Genomic DNA, 18,766 nt, shown 5'->3' with positions numbered 1-18,766 from the left:
CTACTCAGGAGGCTGAGGTGGGAGAATCACCTGAACCCAGGTGGCGAAAGTTGCAGTGAGCCAAGATCGTGACATTGCACTCCAGCCTGGGTGACAGAGCAAGACTCCGTCTCAAAAAAAAAAAAGAAAATGAAAATATGTAAATATTAGAAGCTATGCTTCTTACTGTAGGTTTTATTAATGCTGGAAAAAGGATTGAAACTGAATCAAAGTATTTGATAAAACTTTGGAAATATGATGTTTAGTAGGCATCAGGTTACTCTTTTTTTTTTTTTTTTTTTGAGATGGGGGTTTCACTCTATCACCCAGGCTGGAGTATAGTGGCATGATTACAGCTCACTGCAACCTCTGCCTCCCAGGCTCAAGTGACCTCCCACTCCAGGCCCTCAAGTAGCTAGGGCCACTGTGGCACACCACCATGCCTGGCTAATTTTTGGTATTTTTTGTAGAAATGGGGTTTCATCGTGTTGTCCAGGGTGGTCTCAAACTCCTGAGCTCAATTGATCTGCCTGCCTTGGCCTCCCAAATTGCTGGGATTACAGGCATAATCCCCCTTCCCCTCCAGCCAGAATCAGTTTATTCTTGCTGTTTGTTTGCAACAACAAACATAAACATCAGAGAGACTGATAATCTATACAGCTATAGATATAGCACAGTGAGCCCTGACTACAACTGCATGCTGCTACAGACAGCTCAACTTATGCTAATCTGGGCTGTGGGTAGACTTGGCAATTCATACCCCAGAGGAGCAACCAGCTGACCCAGGGTATCTAGAAGGTGGTAGCAGCTGCTAATCTTAGATGTCTACAGAATAATCCATGAGGTAGTTAATTGGTTCAGACTCTTAGAAAATGATGTATGAACAACCGAGGCTCATAGAAACATTCCAGATTATACTCCTCCACCCACCTTTTTTTTTAAGGCGAAATTATATACTTAACTGAATATATCATAGGAATCAGTGTCTCTTCCTCTCATCAACACCTCCTCACTCCCCAAAACCTGGATTCTGATCTGAATTCTAAGTCACAGGATAGAAAAGGGGAGCAATATAATAGTTAACTTCTTTGATTTATAAGGTTGAGTGTATCAGATGGTTCTGTGAAAATAAAGGCCACACTTCTTCTGTATCAGAGTGTAGTATATATTTACATTTGAATCAATAGGTCATTGTGCCTTTTCTGTGAAATGAACCTCAAATACTAGAGTCCCTGAGGTTGTTGAACCACTTGTTATGACAGTCCGATAAAGAAAGCTAAACTTGAACTGAAATGATCTTTGTATGAGGTGGTAAGTTTTTTACTTTCTGGATCAGCGATGATTGATTCGTACTATCTAGCAATTTTATTTCTTTCCCCTAATAGGTAGCATTGGGCAGAGTGAGCTACCTTGTTATAGTGACTTTCTGAGACCATTTTCAGAACTCTTCACAGTTCACTGTGATAAAAGCTATATATTTGAAGTACTGTCTCACAAAGGTATAGAATATGTTTATTGGGGTCTGTGTACTTAAACTAGACTTCATAAAACAGTTTTCCCAGGATTTTTCTTTTTCGGGATGGTAGAGGATTCTGTGTATACTTAAAGCTAGAGCCTTAGACAGGTTATTTCACTTTTTTCTCTATATTTGTTTTCTCTTTACTAGATAGATTATATCATTGGCAAAAGGTGACTTTGCCCTAGCCTTAAACAGTTAGCATCCCATTTTATGGATGGTACCTTGTTCTTGTCATCTGCGAGAAAAGTCTGAGGCAAGAAAAGTTAAATGGAAGGATAGATTAAGGTGTTATGTGACATGTTCAAACACTGCCCATACTTGGAATTCTGAGAATAATCATGCTGTAATCTTTCATTGTAGGTCATGTGAAACTAACAGACTTTGGACTATGCAAAGAATCTATTCATGATGGAACAGTCACACACACATTTTGTGGAACAATAGAATACATGTGAGCTGCATGTTAAGCATAATTTGTTTGGGAGCTAATTTTACCTCTTTTAAGGAATAGTATCTGTTTTCTGTACCCTCATTGACTCTGTATATTGTTTTTAAAATTCTAATTCAGATGATATGCAAATGGGTGAAGTTTTAAGCATATTATTTTTCTCATTGTAGGGCCCCTGAAATCTTGATGAGAAGTGGCCACAATCGTGCTGTGGATTGGTGGAGTTTGGGAGCATTAATGTATGACATGCTGACTGGAGCAGTAGGTGCACAGTTAAAAGCTGCATGTATTATGGTCTGTGCTGAGTCACTGTAGCAAGAGACCTGTCCTGTGCTTTCGGAAAATGTTACCAGTGGAGTTTTCAAAGCCCAGAGATTTGTTATTAGCAGTTTAACACTAATAATGCTTTATGATTATATGGGATCCCATACTTTCAGAAACATTTTCATTTAAATGATCTATGTCATGGCAGGCCTGTGAAATAGATGTTGAACAGATAATGTCCTTATTTTATAAATGGAGAAACTGAAGCATAAAATCACATAGCTCACTTATTATCACACAGCAAGTTAATGGTGGAAACACAGGCTTCCTTCCAGGACACTGCTACTTCCTCTGTCCTGTTGCTTAAAAACTGCACTTCTGCCGGGCACAGTGGTGCGTGCCCGTAGCCCAAGCTACTCAGGAGGCTGAGGCGGGAGGATCATTTGAGCTAAGGATTATTAATAGAATCTAGCCTTGACAACATAGCGAGACCCTGTCTCTAAAACAAAATAAAGGTCTTGAGCAGTTAGCCTATTTCACAGCATACATTTCTGATCTCCATGCATAACTAATTCAGCAAATGGATGATATTGTTATTTAAAATGTGTTTCTTATATACTAATATTTTTCACTCCCTGCTAATATTTTTCACTTGTCTTCTACTCTTAGCCCCCATTCACTGGGGAGAACAGAAAGAAAACAATTGACAAAATCCTCAAATGTAAACTCAATTTGCCTCCCTACCTCACGCAAGAAGCCAGAGATCTGCTTAAAAAGGTAAGGTTCTTAAATAGTCACTGACACTGTAAGATTCAATGACTAGGATTTAACTAGATAGAATTTAATGTATGTTTTGAATAAAGAGTCATATATAAATATTGAACAAAAAAAGTCTTTCATTTTTGAACGCGAAGTACAGATTTATTTATTTCTTTTCATATTCTTTTTTTAGTTCTTTTTTTTGAGACAGAGTCTTGCTCTGTCACCCAGGCTAGAGTGCAGTGGTGCGATCTTGGCTTACTGCAACCTCAGTCTCCCAGGTTCAAGCGATTCTCCTGCCTCAGACTCTCGAGTAGCTGGGATTACAGGCACCTGCCACCATGCCTGGCTAATTTTTGTATTTTTAGTAGAGACAGGGTTTCACCATGTTGGTCAGACTGGTCTGGAACTCCTGACCTCAGGTGATCCACCTGCCTTGACCTCCCAAAGTGCTGAGATTACAGACCCTTAAACAATATTCGGTAGTAATTAGTAAACTATATTTTCTTTTTTTTCTGAGATGGAGTCTTGCTTTGTTGTCCAGGTTGGAGTGCAATGGCATGACCTTGGCTCACTGCAACCTCCGCCTCCCAGGTTCAAGTGATTCTCCTGCCTCAGTCTCCCTAGTAGCTGGGATTACAGGCACGTACCACCACGCCAGGCTAGTTTTTGTATCTTTAGTAGAGAAGGGGTTTCACCATGTTGACCAGGCTGGTCTCGAACTCCCAACCTCTGGTGATCCACCTGCCTCAGCCTCCCAAAATGCTGGGATTGCAGGCATGAGCCACTGTGCCTGGCCAATAAACTATATTTTCTCAAGGCAAAGTAGACAAGCAAAGCCTAAAAAGGAAAAAAAAAAATCAGTTCGACTAAGGTTCTTTACCCAGGCTTTTTTTCCCTCTTTCAAGCTGCTGAAAAGAAATGCTGCTTCTCGTCTGGGAGCTGGTCCTGGGGACGCTGGAGAAGTTCAAGTAGGGTTTGGCATCTTTGGTGTTTTGTGGGGAAGATAATGCTAGTTTTATGTATTTCTGAGGGTTATATGTAGTTGCTTATAAGTTTAGCTTATTTTGTGACTTGTAACTTCAAAAAGGTGATTAATTTATCAATCCAGCAAAGTCTACTCCCCTCAACTTTTCTTTCTGCTTTTTTTTCCTAGGCTCATCCATTCTTTAGACACATTAACTGGGAAGAACTTCTGGCTCGAAAGGTGGAGCCCCCCTTTAAACCTCTGTTGGTAAGTATACATGAAAGCATATAATTGGGTGCAGTGACTCATGCCTGTAATCCCAAAACTTTAAAGGGCCGAGGTGGGAGGATTGTTTGAGGCCAGGAGTTCAAGACCAGCATGGGCAACATAACAAGGCTCCATATCTACAAAACATTTAAAAGTGTGTATTTTTAGTAGAAACTTAAAATTGTTAGTAGAGACTCTACTGGGTATGGTGCCATGTACCTGTAAGTCCCATCCTACTTTCGAGGCTGAGGCAGGAGGATCACTTGGTATTTTTTTAGAATAAGAAAAATCTCAGAGCAGACAGAAACATTATTTTTATCAGCAGTGCAAAGATCTCTGGTTTATCCTCTCTTTAGCATCTTTGTTTTTATTTATTTTATTTTATTTTGAGACGGAGTCTCACTCGGTCACCCAGGATGGAGTGCAGTAGCACGATCACAGTTCAATGCAGCCTTGACCTCCCCAGGCTCACGTGAGTCTCCCACCTCAGCTTCCCGAATAGCTGTGACTATAGCTGTCACCATGTCTGGCTAATATTTTTGTATTTTTTATAGAAACAGGGTTTTGCCATGTCTCCCAGGCTTGTCTCGAACTCCTGGGCTCAAGTGATCCACTCACCTCAGCCTCTCAAAGTGCTGGGATTACATGTGTGAGCTTCTGCACCCAGCCAAGCATCTTTTATTTTTGTACTGTTTTTTAAAGAACTAAAGCCAGTGGCAATTGACTGTATTAGCTATTTTTAAGTCAGTTACCTAAGACAATTAAATATTTCAGGTAGTTGGTACTTTTCTTTTTCTGGTTTTATTTTGCTTAATTTAACCATTTTAAATATGATTCTCTGGGAATTTTTTCTTCAAACTATAGAATAGATGTGCATTCGTTTGCTAGGCTTGCTGCAACAAAGTACCACAAACCGGGTGGCTGAGACAACAGAAATTTATTATCTCATAGATCTGGAGACTAGAAGTTCTACATCACGTTGTTAGAGTTGGTTTCTTTTGACGACTGTGAGAAACTGTATGTTCCATGCCTCTCCCCTGGCTTCTGGTGGTTTGCTGGTAATCTCTGTCATTCTTTGGCTTGTAGGTGCATCACCCGGATCTCTGCCTTCATGTTCACATGGTGTTCTACCTGTGTGCATATCTGTGGCCAAATTTCCCCTTTTTATAAGGATACCAGGCATATTGGATTAGGGTTCCTCTCTACTCCAGTAGGACCTCATCTTCACTAATTACATCTGCAATAACCCTTTCCAAATAAGGTCACATTCTGAGGAACTAGAGGTTAGAATTTCAACATACGAAATTTTTTGGGGGGTGGGTAAGGCGCACGCTTTAACCCATAGCAATATGTTTTTGAGTAAATGAGTTAGTGTGTTAGTTATTGTCTTTCTCCCACCTCAGAATCTGAGAAAATACAGTTTCTTTTTCCATTCCTTGGGTTGTAGGTGGAGAAGGAGGAGGATGATGATGGTGATTATTTTTTGGTCATGGAGCTAATGTGACCCACTTTAAAAAACAACAGACAATTGTAAGGAGGATAACTGTCATACACCTACCGCCCAGCTTAAAAAATGATTAGGTCATCTTGTTTAAACATAACTGCCATCCCAGCATCACACCTCAGAAGTTGACAGTTTGCCCAGTTTTTTTTTTTTCTTTTTTTTTTTTTTTGAGATAGGATCTTTCTCTGCTGCCCAGGCTGGAGTGCAGTGGCATGATCATGGCTCATGGCAGCCTCAACCTCCCAGGCTCAAGGGATCCTCCCGTATAGCTGGGACCACAGGGGTGTATCACCACACCCAGCTAGTTTTTTTAATTTTTCTAGAGATGAGGTTTCCCTGTGTTTCCCCACTTAATTTTTTTTTGTTGTTGTTCCATTATTTTTTTTTCGTCCTGTTTGTGAGGATTTAATCAAGGTTTGTATATAACTTGGTTACTATGTCTCTTAGGTCTCTTGTCATTTACAGATTCCCCTTGTGATTTACTGACAAAACTGGGTCATTTGTCCTGTAGAATTCTCAAATTTTGATTTCGTTGATATTATCCCCATAGTTTCATTGACCATGTTCATCTGTTCCCTGAACTTCCAAAAACTGGTAGTTAAATTTAGGTGGTTGATCTGATTCAGATTAAACTCTCAGTATTGCATGCTTTGATCAGGAGGCATAATGTATAGTTTTTTGTTGGTTTTTTTTTGTGATGTTAGTGGTCACTGATCATTGCCTGTGTCAGCATTTCACTACCAGGGTAATTTGGCAATGTCTGGAGATACACTGATTGTCACAGCTTTGGGGAGGGAATGCTGAGGCACCTTTAGGGGTAAGAGTCAGCACAGCGAAGTATTAATAGGCCTGAAATGTCAGTAGCACTGAGGTTGAGAAACTCTGGCCTACTTTTATAATTTCATCAGGTGTTTGTGAAATGGTCTGATTCTGTTATTTCTTCTTTGTTAGCTCGAATTCTTCATAAAGAGAAACTCTTTGATCAGTTAGTTACTCAAGGTATAGTTCATACAGGAAAGGCAGGATGTATGTTTGATTCTTTCCTAGTTTTCAAAATAATGAATTAGTTCCCTAGCATCTCCCAAAATTGACCAATGAACTTTGTGTATTTTTTTTTCTTTTTTAGTATATTATGAACTTACACCTTTTAACATATTTGTATTTCATTTCGTTGCAGTTATTTTTATTTTTATTGATTCATTTATTCATTTTATTTATTCATTTATTGTTTTGAGGCAGGGTCTTACTCTGTCACCCAAGCCGTAGTGCAGTGGTGTAATCCCTGCCCACTGCAGCCTTGACTTCCCGGCCTCCAGCAATCCTCCCACCTCAGCCTCTTGAGTAGCGGGGACCACAGGTGCACCACCATGCCCAGCTAATTTTTGTGTTTCTGGTAGAGACGGCATTTTGCCATGTTCACCAGGCTGGTCATCAACTCCTGAGCTCAAAAGCAGTCCACCTGCCTCTGCCTCCCGAAGTGTTGGGATGATAGGTGTGAGCCACCACGCCTGGCAGTTATAATTGATGCTCAGTTTTTCCCTTTGTTGAATGCTGGGTGCAGTGAATGCTGGGTGCATCTTCATGTTGGTTTCTGAGTCCTTTTGACATGAGCACATGGGCTGGTGTTGCACCAGAGAGCAAAATAAGGAAACTGGTGTTCTGTGCTTATCTTGTGCATTTCCCCACACCTGGAATCAGCCGTTCCTCCAGGGAGTGCGGTTCACAGTCTGGGCTCTGAGAGAATTATAAGGTCAGTGTGGTCATCTTTTAGTATGAAGTCAGATATTCTAAATTATTATTTACTTCCTACATTTGGCCCAAGAGTCTAACCAGATATTTTGGGAGAGAAGGAATTAAATAAATGAATCTCATGGTTAGAACTGAAGTGATAACTATACTTTCACAGGGAAATATAACTTACAAACCATGCGGAATAGAAAATTATTTTTGCTCCTTTAGATTTCTAAAGGAATGAAACACGCTGTGGGAAGAAACTTTAACTGGAGCATCTCACCAGTGTTATTCATGTTTTAACTCTGCTTCAGGAGTTTTTCAGGTTTATTACAAACCTGCAGTAGCCAACTGAACTAATTATCTCTAAACAGGGATTTAGCCAGTGGACTAGGCACAATGAAGCTTTGTGAGACGGGAAATTGATATTAACATTTTTTTCCAGCTTGTTTTGAGCTCGATATATTCACTTTTTTTTTTTAACTTGAGACAGACTCTCGCACTGTCGCCTGAGCTGGTGTGCAGTGGCACGATCTCTGCTTGCTGCAACCTCTGCCTCCCAGGTTCCTGCCTCAGCCTCCCAAGTAGCTAGGATTACAGGAGCACGCCACCATGCCTGGCTAATTTTTTTTATTTTTAGTAGAGACGGGGTTTCGCTATGTTGGCCAGGCTAGTCTTGAACTCCTGACCTTGTGATCCGCCTGCCTCAGCCTCCCAAAGTGCTGGGATTACAGGCGTAAGCCACCATGCCCAGTCGATATATTCTCATTTTTAATAGGAATAACTCTATACTAAAATCTATTAGAGTGCAAGTTTAAGATTTGAAGATGTAATTTGACTCAGTACTTTCCACCTGCATTTTTTTCTTCATTCTGTGCCTGCTAAGACTATTCTAATACTTTATTGTAGTTAACCCCTGCGAAAAGAGCTCCCAGAGCTTACAGTGCATTTGACTGATGTCATATGGACTATTTATTATTTTCTAAATTATTTTGTTTGTATAAAGCAATCTGAAGAGGATGTAAGTCAGTTTGATTCCAAGTTTACACGTCAGACACCTGTCGACAGCCCAGATGACTCAACTCTCAGTGAAAGTGCCAATCAGGTCTTTCTGGTAAGTGAAACAATTTCCATGTAGTCATAGGAAATTTTAAGTATGAGGATGGGCTCTTGGATAAGAAAATTCAGTTTGCCTGCTTTGCAGTTCATGTAGGTAACCGGGTCCACTTTTTTTTTTTCATTAGCGATGCCCTTATAACTTACTGATACCTACAAAATTGATTTTCATAATCCAACATTTTATTTTAGCAATTAGGGTGGGAATGTGCAATTCTTTGGAGAGTATGATTCCCTTTTTTGGTTGGGCCACAGACTTAAAATGGTGTTTGGCTTAGCATCTCAACCAAAAATTAGTCATAGCAGTGGGGAGAAAAACCTCACACTAACTACATGTATTTTATTCCTGAAACAGATGTAGATTTTTGGTATCCCTTTTTTTTTTTTAGACGGGGTCTCACCTTGTAGCCCAGCTTAGGTATAGGGTATAGTGGTATGATCACAGTTCTCTGCAGCCTTGACCTCCCAGGCTCAAGTGATCCACCCATTTCAGCCTCGTGAGTACCTGGACTACAGGTGTGTGCCACATTCAGTTAAGTTTGTGTTTTTTTTTTTGTAGAGACAGAGTCTCACTATTTTACTCCTGGACTCAAGCTATCTTCCCACCTTGGCTTCCCAAAGTGCCACAGTTATAGGCATGAACCATCATTCCTGGCCCTATTTTTGGTACTCTTAACATAAGTAGGGGATTTTTTTTTTTTTTGAGACAGAGTCTTGCTCTGTCGCCAGGTTGGAGTGCGTTGGTGCGATCTCAGCTCACTGCAACCTCTGCCTCCTGAGTTCAAGTGATTCTCCTGTCTCAGCCTCCCAAGTAGCTGGGACTAAAGGTGCGTGTCACCACGCCCAGTTAATTTTTGTATTTTTAGTAGAGACAGGGTTTCACCATGTGAGCCAGGATGATCTCGATTTCTTGACCTCGTGATCCACCCGCCTGATTACAGGCATGAGTCACCGCGCCCGGCCAAGTAGGGGATTTTTTAACATTAATTGTGAATATTTGACATCAAAATATATTGGTTCATATGTAATAGTGAATTCTCATCATAGAAATGCCTGTATAGATTTATAGCTTGTCTCCTCAGAAAAGTAAAGGTTTTTGATATTGGCCAACAGAAATGATGGATTTATATCGGATGACCATGAATGCATACTATTTTGCTCAAATATCACATGCTTGTTGATTTTATTACTGTATTTAATATGTCACATGAACATCTATCTCATTTTGTATCCTTTTTTTTCTTTTGTCATTCCTTTTTGGACTACCTCTAGGGATAACAGAATATGGGTAAAATAATTGTTTAGGAGTGTTTTTTTCCCTGTTTTTGAGTTCACTGGATTTGTCACTAACTTAATTCTCAAGCTTTTCTTCCCCACACTGCTCACTATGTAATAGAAGTAGTGTTGTATCTTATGGGATGGGAAATAAGCTCTGAAGTTCACATGGAGTTGGGGCAGGGTGGCTCACGCCTATAACCTTAAGGTCAGCAGTTCGAGACCAGCCTTGCCAACATGGTGAAACCCTGTCTCTATTAAAAATACAAAAATTAGCCGGGTGTGGTGGCATGCACCTGTGGTACCAACTACTTGGGAGGCTGAGGCAGGAGAATCACTTGAACCCGGAAGGCAGAGGTTTGCAGGAGCCAAGATTATGCCACTGCACTCCAGCCTGAGCAATAGTGAGACTCCGTATCAAAAAAAAATAATTAAAAAAAATAAAGTTGCCGGGTGCAGTGGCTCAAGCCTGTAATCCCAGCACTTTGGGAGGCCGAGACGGGCGGATCACGAGGTCAGGAGATCGAGACCAGCCTGGCGGACGTGGTGAAACCCCGTCTCTACTAAAAAAATACAAAAAACTAGCTGGGCGAGGTGGCGGGCGCCTGTAGTCCCAACTACTCGGGAGGCTGAGGCAGGAGAATGGCGTAGACCCGGGAGGCGGAGCTTGCAGTGAGCTGAGATCCGGCCACTACACTCCAGCCTGGGTGACAGAGCGAGACTCTGTCTCAAAAAAATAAAAAAATAAAGTTAGCATGGAATGCAAAAGTTGTGTATAGTATAGTTTGAGTAAACAACACTGAATAGTAATAGTCCTATAAATTAGTAATATAGAGCACATAGGCAAAAATATAATCTTACAGTATTAATTACATAAGAGATAAAAGATGAGTGAGTGCATGCATGGTTTTAAATTCAAGTTTGATGGTGCATGATCAAAGTTACGGCATCTCTGTTAGTAAAATCTTAGGTTCAGTTAGGGAAGTGGGCATGAATCACTTTAATTTTGGCATTTTTTTTTTCTCTCATGTACTACAGATGTGGAATTTATACCTTTGATTTAAAATAGAGACCTTTTCCTCAATTGGACATTGCAGAATTTCAACTTATGTGACAGTTTTTCACCCACAAAATAGAAGCATTTTATTTAGCTACCAAGAAATCCAAAGTTGTGGCGGTAAAAGTGAGATATTGAAGCTTTCATTGCCAATTACGGTATTATTGAGCTTTTCATAATTACTTAAATTGGCTAACTGATGAACAGAACAATTCATTTGTTAGGTTGTAGCCAGAATTCTGTACATAAAGTAGTTCTCTTTAAACATTAATAAAAAAATAGGCTGGGCACAGTGGGTCACGCCTATAATCCCAGCACTTTGGGAGGCTGAGGTGGGTGGATGACAATGTCAGGAGTTCCAGACCAGCCTGGCCAAATGGTGAAAACCCGTCTCTACTAAAAAGACAAAAATTAGACAGGCGTGATGGCTGTAGTCCCAGCTACTGGGAAGGCTGAGGCAGGAGAATCGCTTGAACCTGGGAGGTGGAGGTTACAGTGAGCCAAGGTCATGCCCCTCACTGCACTCCAGCCTGGGCGACAGAGCGAGACTCCATCTCAAAAAAAAAAAAAAAAAAATATATATATACACACACACACACACACACACACACACATATACACACACACACATATATAGTGATATCCCACTTATCTGGATAATGTGGTTCTAGCAACCTCATTTCAACAAATATTCAATTCCTGTTGTAAGACCCCATCACATAATTAGAGGAAATTCAAAGATGATTAAGGCACAGCCTGTACCTCATGATAGTTACAGCTTTAGTTCACTAGAACGTTTGTAAAGTTATTTTCTGAAGTTCACATATAACTGTCACAATTCATATGCACTTCAGAATTGCACCTCACTCTTTGGGCCTTCACTCAGAGCTTTGTTGAGTCTTATTTATTGTAACACATAATGCTTACTCATAGATTTTGATAAATAGAAGATAGGTGAAGACGGTTAAAACAATGAACATTGACAGCTAGAGAAATGACAGCTGGTAGCCTAATAGTAAGGTCCAAGAGAGAACTAAAATGAACAGAACTGCATTTTTGCCTATTACAACTGAAAGGTTTTGAAATGTTGATACTTATTCATCAAGAAAATACCAAATTCTAGCTGGGCAGAGATCACACATGCCTATATAGTCCCAGCTACTTGAGGGGCTGAGGTGGGAGAATAGCTTGGCTCCAGGAGTTTGAGGCTGCAGTGAGCTACGATATCACCACTGCACTCCAGCCTGGGCAATATAGGGATACCCCATCTCTTAAAACAAAACAAAACACAAATTCTGTCTAATCATTGGCATAAAACCAGAAAGATCACAAGATCTGACTTTGATGCCAAGTCAGAAAATTGTTTTTACTTTGGCCTAATTATGAGAAACTGTTTTGGGGTGATAAACTTAATTGCTTACATGCCCGTGGCTAGAAACACTAGAAGTTTCTTTATATTTCTCCTAGTATTTAACATCTTTTTTTTTTTTAATTTTTGAGATGGAGTCTTGCTCTGTTGCCCAGGCTAGAATGCAGTGTTGCGATCTCTGCTCACTGCAACCTCTGCCTCTCAGGTTCAAGTGATCCTCTTGCCTCAGCCTCCCAGGTAGCTGGGATTATAGGCGTGCACCACCATGCATGGCTAATTTTTGTATTTTTAGTAGAGACGGTGTTTCCCCACATTGGCCAGGCTGGTTTGAACTCCTGACCTCAGGTGGTCTGCCCGCCTTGGCCTCCCAAAGTGCTGGGATGACAGGCGTGACCCACTGTGCCTGGCCGTATTTAACATCTTCATATGGAGCCTGAATTTTCCTGTTTTTTTTCTGTTCCTGTCAGTAGGGTGGAATTTTGTTTGCTAGCAATCAGGCTCAATAGAATTCTGTTTTCTTGAAGTGTGTGCCTCACAAAATGGCTGGAAGGAAGTTAACAGGTCTAAAAATGAGGTTGAGGATGTGGGAGAGTGTACACATTGGTGGCTTTAGGTGTGCATCATTGTGTAGGTATGTCAGACTGAACAACCCCATTTTCTTGAGATATATGGCAAAATGCCATTCTGTAGTCCACTGTTACTGTCTTTCAGGGTTTTACATATGTGGCTCCATCTGTACTTGAAAGTGTAAAAGAAAAGTTTTCCTTTGAACCAAAAATCCGATCACCTCGAAGATTTATTGGCAGCCCACGAACACCTGTCAGGTATTTCACACTCTTATTTTCACTTTTTTTTTTTTATTACAACCTATGAGTGAGTGTGTTTGCTTAAGAAATTTATGCCAAGTTACATAAATGAAGGACTGTCATGTTCTCTTTGGTTGACATAAGCACAACATCTGTATCTCACATTGCAAAGGACTAGTCTGACTAATCTGTGATGTTATATGGTTTACCTTCCCTCCTGAAAGTAAGCAGCCACACTGGCAAATGTTTCTCTTTATCCATTCACTCAGCATTTATTGTGCACCAAGAGCACCAGCACTGCATGCTGCATGTTGTGTGTGTGTGTGTGTATAGTACTATAATACAGTAATTGTCCCTGTCCTGATGAGGCTTACAATGTAGTGGGAGAGTCACAATAGACAAAGGATATACAAAAATATAAGTAGTGCTAAGTGCTATAATTTAAAAGGGGGGAAAAAGGAATGTAGTGGTAGACAGCAGAGGAAAAACAAGGGGGCTTCTACTCACAGTGGTCAGAGAAAGGCCTCCCTGGTGTAGTAACATCTAGCAGTGAACAGAAAGAGCCAGCCCTACAAAAATAGAAGGTTTAAGAATGTTGCAGGCAGAAGAACAGCAAATGCAAAAGCCCTGAGGGAGGAGAAAAGTTGTCCTTTTCCTGGAAATGAGATCATTGTTCCTGGAGTGTGTGGTGAGTGAGGAGGAGAAGGGCAGAGGTTTGGAAAAGGATTTTATTTTAAATGCAGTAGAAAGCTGTTTTGAGCAGGGGAGAGTAAAATGATATATATATAAAATATGTATTTAAATATATATATCATTGAGGGGTTTGGGGGTCAGGTGTAGAGGTAGAGACTGGTTAGGAAATTCTACCAGTTAATCTAGGCGGGCGAGAGATGGTTCAACTTTTGCCTTTGTGCTAATCCACATGAAAATAAAATTAAACGAAAATAAATGTCATATTACCCCACTCCCTTTAAATGTAAAGGAAATATGTCTTGTTGAGATGACCCTTAAACAAATGAATGATAGCTCTTCCTTGTCTTAAAGCCCAGTCAAATTTTCTCCTGGGGATTTCTGGGGAAGAGGTGCTTCGGCCAGCACAGCAAATCCTCAGACACCTGTGGAATACCCAATGGAAACAAGTGGCATAGAGCAGATGGATGTGACAATGAGTGGGGAAGCATCGGCACCACTTCCAATACGACAGCCGAACTCTGGGCCATACAAAAAACAAGCTTTTCCCATGATCTCCAAACGGCCAGAGCACCTGCGTATGAATCTATGACAGAGCAATGCTTTTAATGAATTTAAGGCAAACAAGGTGGAGAGGGCGATGTGTGAGCATCCTGCAAAGTGAAACAAGACTCAAAATGACAGTTTCAGAGAGTCAGTGTCATTACATAGAACACTTTGGACAGAGGAAAAATAAACATGGATTTTAAAAAATCAATCAATGGTGCAAAAAAAAAAAAACTTAAAGCAAAATAGTATTGCTGAACTCTTAGGCACATCAAGTAATTGATTCCTCGCGACATCTTCTCAACCTTATCAAGGATTTTCATGTTGATGACTCGAAACTGACAGTATTAAGGGTAGGATGTTGCTTCTGAATCACTGTTGAGTTCTGATTGAGTCGAAGAAGGGTTATCCTTTCATTAGGCAAAGTACAAAATTGCCTATAATACTTGCAACTAAGGACAAATTAGCATGCAAGCTTGGTCAAACTTTTTCCAGCAACTTGGAATCAAAGACAAAAGAAACTTACCAATTGATGTTTTACGTGCAAACAACCTGAATCTTTTTTTTATATAAATATATATTTTTCAAATAGATTTTTGATTCAGCTCATTATGAAAAACATCCCAAACTTTAAAATGCGAAATTATTGGTTGGTGTGAAGAAAGCCAGACAACTTCTGTTTCTTCTCTTGGTGAAATAATAAAATGCAAATGAATCATTGTTAACCACAGCTGTGGCTCGTTTGAGGGATTGGGGTGGACCTGGGGTTTATTTTCAGTAACCCAGCTGCAATACCTGTCTGTAATATGAGAAAACAAAAAAGAATCTATTTAATCATTTCTACTTGCAGTACTGCTATGTGCTAAGCTTAACTGGAAGCCTTGGAATGGGCATAAGTTGTATGTCCTACATTTCATCATTGTCCCGGGCCTGCATTGCACTGGAAAAAAAATCGCCACCTGTTCTTATACCAGTATTTGGTTCAAGACGCCAAATGTGCTCAGCCTTTGGCTGAAGAACAACAAAAGAGAGTCAGGATAAAAAATACATACTGCGGTCGGCAAGGTGAGGGAGATAGGGATATCCAGGGGAAGAGGGTGTTGCTGTGGCCCACTCTCTGTCTAATCTCTTTACAGCAAATTGGTAAGATTTTCCGTTTTACTTCTTTCTACTGTTTCTGCTGTCTACTTTCCTTATATTTTTTCCTCAACAGTTTTAAAAAGAAAAAAAGGTCTATTTTTTTTTTTCTCCTATACTGGGGCTACATTTTTTGATTGTAAAAATATTTGATGGCCTTTTGATGAATGTCTTCCACAGTAAATAAGAAAACTTAGTGACTTAATTTAGGAAACATGTTAACAGGACACTATGTTTTTGAAATTGTAACAAAATCTACATAAATGATTTACAGGTACAAAGAATAAAAATAAAGGTAACTTTACCTTTCTTAAATATTTCCTGCCTTAAAGAGAGCATTTCCATGACTTTAGCTGGTGAAAGGGTTTAATATCTGCAGAGCTTTATAAAAATATATTTCAGTGCATACTGGTATAATAGATGATCATGCAGTTGCAGTTGAGTTCTATCACCTGTTTTTCTTTGTCTTTTATAATGTCTTCAGTCTGAGTGTGCAAAGTCAATTTGTAGTATTTTGCAACCCTAGGATTTTTTTAAATAGATGCTGCTTGCTATGTTTTCAAACCTTTTTGAGCCATAGGATCCAAGCCATAAAATTCTTTATGCATGTTGAATTCAGTCAGAAAAGAGCAAGGCTTTGCTTTTTGAAATTGCAACCCAAATGAGATGGGATGAAATCCTATGACAGTAAGCAAAAACAGAACCATGAAAAATGATTGGAAATATACCTTTTCAATTGTGGCAATAATTGAAAGAATAGATAAAAGCTCATCTTTGGACAGAAAGCCTTTTTAAAAAAAATCACTCCCTCTTACCCCTCCTCCCTTATTGCAGCAGCCTACTGAGAACTTTATGACTGTTGCTGGTAAATTAGAAGCTACAATAATAATTAAGGGCAGAAATTATACTTTAAAGTGCAGATCCTTGTTCTCTGACAATTTGTGATATCTGAAAAAACAGAACCCGAAAAGCTATGGTGATATGTACAGGCATTATTTCAGACTGTAAATGGCTTGTGATACTCTTAATACTTGTTTTCAAATATGTTTACTAACTGTAGTGTTGACTGCCTGACCAAATTCCAGTGAAACTTATACACCAAAATATTCCTCCTAGGTCCTATTTGCTAGTAACATGAGCACTGTGATTGGTTGGCTATAACCACCCCAGTTAAACCATTTTCATAATTAGTAGTGCCAGCAATAGTGGCAAACACTGCAACTTTTCTGCATAAAAAGCATTAATTGCACAGCTACCATCCACACAAATACATAGTTTTTCTGACTTCACATTTATTAAGTGAAATTTATTTCCCATGCTGTGGAAAGTTTATTGAGAACTTGTTTCATAAATGGATATCCCTACTATGACTGTGAAAACATGTCAAGTGTCACATTAGTGTCACAGACAGAAAGCACACACCTATGCAATATGGCTTATCTATATTTATTTGTAAAAATCCAAGCATAGTTTAAAATATGATGTCGATATTACTAGTCTTGAGTTTCTAAGAGGGTTCTTTATGATTATACCAGGTAAGTGTATAAAAGAGATTAAGTGCTTTTTTTTCATCACTTGATTATTTTCTTTAAAATCAGCTATTACAGGATATTTTTTTATTTTATACATGCTGTTTTTTAATTAAAATATAATCACTGAATTGAAGTTTACTAATTTGATTTTATAAGGTTTGTAGCATTACAGAATAACTAAACTGGGATTTATAAACCAGCTGTGATTAACAATGTAAAGTATTAATTATTGAACTTTGAACCAGATTTTTAGGAAAATTACGTTCCTTTTTCCCCTTTTATGGTCTTAACTAATTTGAATCCTTCAAGAAGGATTTTTCCATACTATTTTTTGAGATAGAAGATAATTTGAGGGGAGGGGTGGAGGATGCATGTATGATATTCCATAAATTCAACATTCTTTACTATAGGTGATAAATGATTATAAACAAGATGCATCTTAGATAGTATTAATATACTGAGCCTTGGATTATATATTTAATATAGGACCTATTTTGAATATTCAGTTAATCGTATGGTTCCTAGCTTACAAGGGCTAGATCTAAGATTATTCCCTTGAGAAATGTTGAATTTATGAAGAATAGATTTTAAGGCTTTGAAAATGGTTAATTTTTCAAAAACATCAATGTCCAAACATCTACCTTTTTCACAGGAGTAGACACTAGCAAGCTGGACAAACTATCACAAAAGTATTTGTCACACATAACCTGTGGTCTGTTGCTGATTAATACAGTACTTTTTCTTGTGTGATTCTTAACATTATAGCACAAGTATTATCTCAGTGGATTATCTGGAATAACATCTGAAAGATGGGTTCGTCTATGTTTGTGTTTGCTCTTTAAACTATTGTTTCTCCTATCCCAAGTTGGCTTTGCATCTATCAGTAAATAAAATTCTTCAGCTGCCTTATTAGGAGTGCTATGAGGGTAACACCTTTTCTGCTTTTCATCTTGTATTTAGTTTACTGTATTATTTGATTTCGGATTGAATGAATGTAAATAGAAATTAAATGCAAATTTGAATGAACATAAAATAGAAGTGATTTATGATTTATTTTTTATTATCCTACGATAGGAAGAAATTAGTATATATATCAGGTGTATAAATGGTTTAAATTTATTTTCATTAACATGTCAGATGTGTTCAAGTTGTCATATAAATAAACTATGTAAGGAATGGGTTAAAAGCTGTTCTGCTGAGAAATTGAAGCTATTTAAGTATGTAACAAGTTTACTGATTTTTATGTTAAATGTTACACATCTTTGATTTTCATGTCAGATAGTAGACACAAATTGTTTACTTAAAAAAAATACATGTAACAACCTACGTGAAAGCTAGCTTCACAAAAAACTCTAGGAAGACCTTCTTGTGCTAACAATCAACAATTTGTTCAGCCATACTTGGTCAGCTACATTTGAAAATTTGATGTGTATGCACAAAATAACGTAGTGAACAAATCTGTTTTAACTAATGTCTCAATATATCCAGTGTAAGCTGGGTATTCTGCACAAACCACTTCTTATCTGTGAGGTAATTATACCACACTTGCCAAGGGAATTTCTCTACAGAAGCTCTCAAACTGATTTTACCTTGCTATACAACATAGTAGCATACCAATACTGGTAAAACAATCTTTTAGAAGTCATGATTTGAATTCAGAATAAATGAGTTTCTGAATCTGTATTACCTTTTTTTGAGGTGAAGGAATAGAGGGATGGAAGAAATGCTTCCAGTTCATCAGCATTGTTATTGGATGGCATAGCTCCATTAGATTTTCTCCCTTTTCAATTTATAGGTAAA

At 38.8% G+C, this 18,766-nt stretch overlaps 1 protein-coding gene across 4 annotated transcripts in view; it reads left to right on the top strand.

Annotated features, from left to right (window-relative positions):
• The window catches only part of RPS6KB1 (ribosomal protein S6 kinase B1), a 61,247-nt gene extending 43,105 nt beyond the window's left edge, over nt 1-18,142 (top strand). For 3 of the 4 annotated variants that reach the window (XM_025362643.1, XM_025362642.1, XM_025362644.1), the window contains 8 exons: nt 1,859-1,949; nt 2,117-2,207; nt 2,880-2,987; nt 3,878-3,940; nt 4,126-4,203; nt 8,445-8,552; nt 12,967-13,079; nt 14,106-17,999. In XM_025362643.1, the coding sequence (XP_025218428.1) occupies nt 1,859-1,949; nt 2,117-2,207; nt 2,880-2,987; nt 3,878-3,940; nt 4,126-4,203; nt 8,445-8,552; nt 12,967-13,079; nt 14,106-14,343 (890 nt within the window). In that variant the 3' untranslated portion in view covers nt 14,344-17,999. Of the gene's footprint in view, nt 1-1,858; nt 1,950-2,116; nt 2,208-2,879; nt 2,988-3,877; nt 3,941-4,125; nt 4,204-8,444; nt 8,553-12,966; nt 13,080-14,105 lie in introns of all 4 variants that reach the window. The other variant, XM_025362646.1, reaches the window with a different exon arrangement.
• Nucleotides 18,143-18,766: the final 624 nt, after the last annotated feature.

This window comes from Theropithecus gelada, chromosome 16 (genome assembly GCF_003255815.1).
Source record: "Theropithecus gelada isolate Dixy chromosome 16, Tgel_1.0, whole genome shotgun sequence".
In the NCBI taxonomy this organism is placed as follows: domain Eukaryota; kingdom Metazoa; phylum Chordata; class Mammalia; order Primates; family Cercopithecidae; genus Theropithecus; species Theropithecus gelada.
Note: the sequence above shows the minus strand (reverse complement) of the source record. Positions and strands in the feature narration are given on the sequence as shown.